The following is a 4,721-nucleotide window of genomic DNA, read 5'->3' as shown; positions in this document are numbered from 1 at the left end:
TTTTATTTAGATATAAGAGATCAATCATGTTTATTTTGTTACTTAGTTTCAGTGAATATATGTTGATACTATTGTTCATCCCATGATAAGATCCTAACATTCAGTATTAGAAGATATACCCTTAAAAGAATAAGGATTTTTAAAGAAGATAGTATAAATCCTATATCTGTAAGACTGGTTGATAGTCAGAGCTAACAACTGTATATTATAATAGCATTTTTCATAATGGTTGTCTTGTCCAGCCTTGATATGAGGCTTTTTACCTTGATTTTATTGTAACTTGTTTTATTCTGTATGGCTTCTGTCTCTTGGAGGACTGCTCATTCCTGAAGAGGAAACAGAAATGGGTGGTAGATCTGGAGAGAAGAATGTGGGAGGGACAGGAAGCTGATTGGGATGTGGTGTATTAGTGAAAACTATTCTCAATAGAAATGGGAAAATAATAATGAATGGTAGTTTTCAGGAAGCTTCTAAATATGTGTTATATTTATTAATTTAGTGTCATTGTGAACACAATATATCACAGAAAAATATTAAGAGAGAAATATTTATTTGAATTTATAGTTTCAGAGGGTTTCATTCCATCACAGTGAAGTAAAGATGGTGGAGAATTTCTAATACTAGTAATAAGATCATTTGTAGATACTGTTCATTTAATAATGATTCAGGAAGTGCAGAACAAGACAGGAACCAAGGACTCAGTAAAGTCCCTTTAAAGGATCACCCTTAGTGAACTATATCCACCAACTAGCTTTGACTCCTAATATTAATATAGCTTCCCAATATAGTACTACTTATCTAAGGAAGAAATATTCAAAATGTGAGTTTTAAGGAATAATTAAAATTAAATCATAGCACATATTTTAAAAGTAAAACAAAGATGAATGTAAACTTGGGGAATGGCCGCAACCTTGAGAGAAACAAAATAGATTAGACTTGTTTGTTTCAGTGGTAGAGAAAGTATGGTGAATCCTAAGCTAGGTGATTAGTTCACAATTGTTGGTTTTATTAATAAGCTTCTTGGATTGTGTAATAGCTATTTACTTTTAATCAGTACTATCAACTTTCCTTTGGATAGTGGAATACAGACACCAACTAAAGAGATGCAACTTTGGGGAAACATTTCAGAATTCAGATTTATAAATGAAGTCTATGTTATTTGGATGGTAGTAGTATTTTGAGGACACAAATTAAATCCCTTGTACTGGTTAGTTTTATGTCATCTTGACAAATGATAGCATCATTAGATAAGAGAGATCCTCAGCTAAGAAATTTTCCTCATAAGATTGGACTTTTATTTATTTTCTTTATTAGTGATTAATAAATCACTCATCTGAATCACTAATAAAAATTTTCTTTTTTAGTGATTGATATAGAAGACTCCATCCATTGTCTATAGCCTAGACCTGGGCTAGTGATCCTGGGTCTATAAGAAAGCAGGCTGAGAAAGTCATGGTGAACAAGCAGGTAAGTAGCAACCCCTCCCATGACATCTTCATTAGTTTCTATGTTTAGTTTTTCTGCCCTGTTGGAGTTCTTTTCCTGACTTTCTTTAATGATGAATTATGATATAGAAATGTAAGACCAAATAAGCCAGTTCCTCTCCCAAGCTCTATTAATCATACTGCTTCCTCACAACAATAGTAACAATAAGACATCTTCCATAGTTAAAAAATCTTTAGATTATGCAACCCAATGTCTCCCAAGATGTGAATAAGTACTATGTGTAATTCTTAAATCTCTATTTAAATGATTAGCTTAAAACTGTCAAAAAGAAAAGTCATTCATCCAAAAGTATTTCAACTTCCTCATTTTATTTTTTATGTGTACAATTTTATTTCATAGACATTGGGTTTATGATATTTGGAACATGTAGTGGAAACACAAATATTGGAGATTGAAGAACCATAGAGTACAGTTCCAAAATTGTAGGAAATCAAATATAGAGAGAGACAAATTACTGTTGTAAATTAAAAAAAAAACAAAAACAAAAACCTGCATGTGTCATCTCTTTTGAATCTTGGAGCAAGATATCTGGAATTTCAAAAAATAAAATTTATTTTTGTCTAAACCTTCCATTACTGAGTTGACTTTACTTCTTGCTGATCAAAATCATTTATTAATTTTTTAATGTGAACCAGCTTGTTGTAAAGAAACACACATCTTTTTTTTTCTTCATAAAATTGAGGATTAAGCTGCCGCATTTTCTGATATTCTACTGAGATTTTTTTAGTAATATCTTCATATTCTTTTGATCCTGGGGAAAAATTCTTTCTTTCTGAATCTAGGTCAACAATTGGTGTACATGAAATCCGTATCTTCTCATACATGGCCTTATACTCACTATAATATGCTCGGAATTCCCTCACATAACTCTGACGTTGGTCAGAGGAAACTATATCAGGATAGTTAGCCAAATAATCTGGAGTCCCAGATGTAGAACAAGTTTTCCCAGAGTCAGCAAAAACTGTTTTATCTTCTTCGTTCGAATTTGACTTCATAATTTCATCTTGTTTTTTAAAATCTATCTTTTGTTTCTCCATCATGCTAGTAGTGAAATTTGGGATGGTTGCTTTTCGCTTTTCCAATGTACACTTAAACTTCTCAGGCATGAAATGCTGCATTTCTATTGGATCTGAATTCTTTTTTTGAACTAAAGCACAGGATGGTGTTTCCAATGAAGCATATTTACTCATATCTCTTTCAAACATGCCACCATCATGGTAGATATGGTCACGCGGATGTTCAGTTCCAGATCTTTCTGGACCTCCACAAACATTATGATGGGATTTCATGAGCAGTGGTGAATTTGAAATTGGCAGGTAGGAGGTAGACAATGGTGAAGAAATATATTTGGTAGAAGTTGCAGAACATGGTAGAATTAAAGATTTCTCAGTGTTACCGCTTGCATTGTTACCTGATGTTAACTGCACATCAGATTTAGGGGGACAGAGTCCTTTCTTTTTAATTAAAGTGTCAGTACCAGCTAGATGGAGGAAATGATCCTTTGAGCATGATGCATTATCTGTTTTACAAACTACAGGTATTTCTTTGCATTGGGTGGCCTTGGTAGCATTGTGACATGGACGTAGTTTTCTGGAAAGCACCAAATCCAATGACCGCTTTTCTTCCTCATTAAAACCAGGCCAATCTCTCTGGATCTCTTTGAGGATACTATCTTTTAAAGTATATGACAAAGTAGTGGCATTCAAATTAGCCACCTGAAGCAGAATTTTTCCAAGAAAATTGGTGTCATTTATCTTGACACCATCTTTTTGCAACTGAACAAGAAGTTCAGATTTCTTGTAGTCCTTCAGTGCCAGAAGGTGAATCACCCTGTCCCTATAGGCCTGCATGTGGACATCACTGATCATCGCTGACTTTCTCATGGCCTCTGCAGAATTGAGAATGGTTGTTCTTTTCTTCTCAGGTGCTTGACCAGGAACTAAATGAGGCACTTTTTGAACTGGTACTTCTTTCTGTACATATGATTTTCTAATATTCTTCCATGTATCGCAGGATTTTCTTTCTACTTCTGTCATTCTCTCTGGAATCATCTGAGAAATACTGCCAGCCCTACTCATCTTGTCTCGGATTGATTTTATGCAGTTGAATTGTGGGCGAGTAAGGTTTGACATATTTGGCTGGAAATTTCCAATTTTCTCTTGTTGGATGTTGTTACTAATATTTAAAAATTGAAAGTTAAAGGTTTTCATGTCAGTAGATGAATTGTTTGTTGAGATTTTGCTAAGCTGCTTAAATCCTTGGAACGGAGTATCTTGAGAAGGCAACGAATGTTTCTTTTTCTGGTACAGGGGACTTGCCTGGAAGATTGGCCTTGAAAGCCCCATAGGCAGCCTGTTGGCACTGACTAACCCTGGGTCTATATTATCTGGCTCCTTCTTAGGCATCTGTCCTTCTGGGTGTACCATTTTTCCTGTTTCTTTGCCTGCAAAGGCAGTCAAATAATTGTATCTGTAAAGATCAAAGTTTGATAGAAAAAATGATTTTACTCTCCTTGACATATATTAATAGTTATTACTTTTGCTTATAAAATATACTTACAAAAGATTTTTATCCTAGTTAAACAAATAAGATAAAGAGCTGACTGAGGAAATTTTGGGAGAGGTAAATTGGTTGGACAAATCTAATCATTTACCTTTCATCTTCCTAACTTCACATCAGGAGATTCTTAGCTCAAACTAAAAAATATATTTTATTCTCTGAGTCCATTATGTAAAAGGTATCTCGGCCTCAGAAACTAAAGCAAAGGTATTTGATAGTGGGATCAACAACATCTACAAACTACTGGGGCTGTCGGAGAAGGCTTCTACACAACACAATTAAGAACAAGTCTACATTAAACTTTGTCTCATGAAAGACATCTTTTGAGTCTTTCATGAGACTGGAACTTGGCCTACCCACAGGAATTCTCACTTGATACAACATATTTTTTGTTAATAATAGATAAAAGTAATTGAGTGATGCTTATTTTTAATTCTTAACTCTCTATACATCACTAATAAGGGGAAGTGATTTGTTTCATAATTGTTCTTCTATCAGCTTTTTACTTGATATCCTTTCTTCCCACTAATGCTCTATTCTGTATTTTCTTACATTACTCCTCTTCTTTAGAATCTATTTCAGATAGTGTCCTAATATTCACACTTACTCCAGAACTCTCTTCACCAGTATCTTATGTAGAGTAAATTTACTAGCTG

At 34.0% G+C, this 4,721-nt stretch overlaps 1 protein-coding gene across 1 annotated transcript; it reads right to left on the bottom strand.

Annotated features, from left to right (window-relative positions):
- Window positions 1–2,078: 2,078 nt before the first annotated feature.
- Window positions 2,079–3,932, bottom strand: LOC127185492 (RNA polymerase II elongation factor ELL2-like). The gene has a single exon (XM_051141931.1). It carries the CDS (start codon window positions 3,930–3,932, stop codon window positions 2,079–2,081), a length of 1,854 nt encoding a protein of 617 aa, XP_050997888.1.
- Between the last annotated feature and the right edge of the window lie 789 nt (window positions 3,933–4,721).

The sequence above is a fragment of the Acomys russatus genome, chromosome X, assembly GCF_903995435.1.
Source record: "Acomys russatus chromosome X, mAcoRus1.1, whole genome shotgun sequence".
NCBI lineage: Eukaryota > Metazoa > Chordata > Mammalia > Rodentia > Muridae > Acomys > Acomys russatus.
Note: the sequence above shows the minus strand (reverse complement) of the source record. Positions and strands in the feature narration are given on the sequence as shown.

Coding starts and splice junctions, on each gene's coding strand:
- LOC127185492 (XM_051141931.1), bottom strand. CDS start 3,932: ATGGTACACCCAGAAGGACAGATGCCTAAGAAGGAGCCAGATAATATA.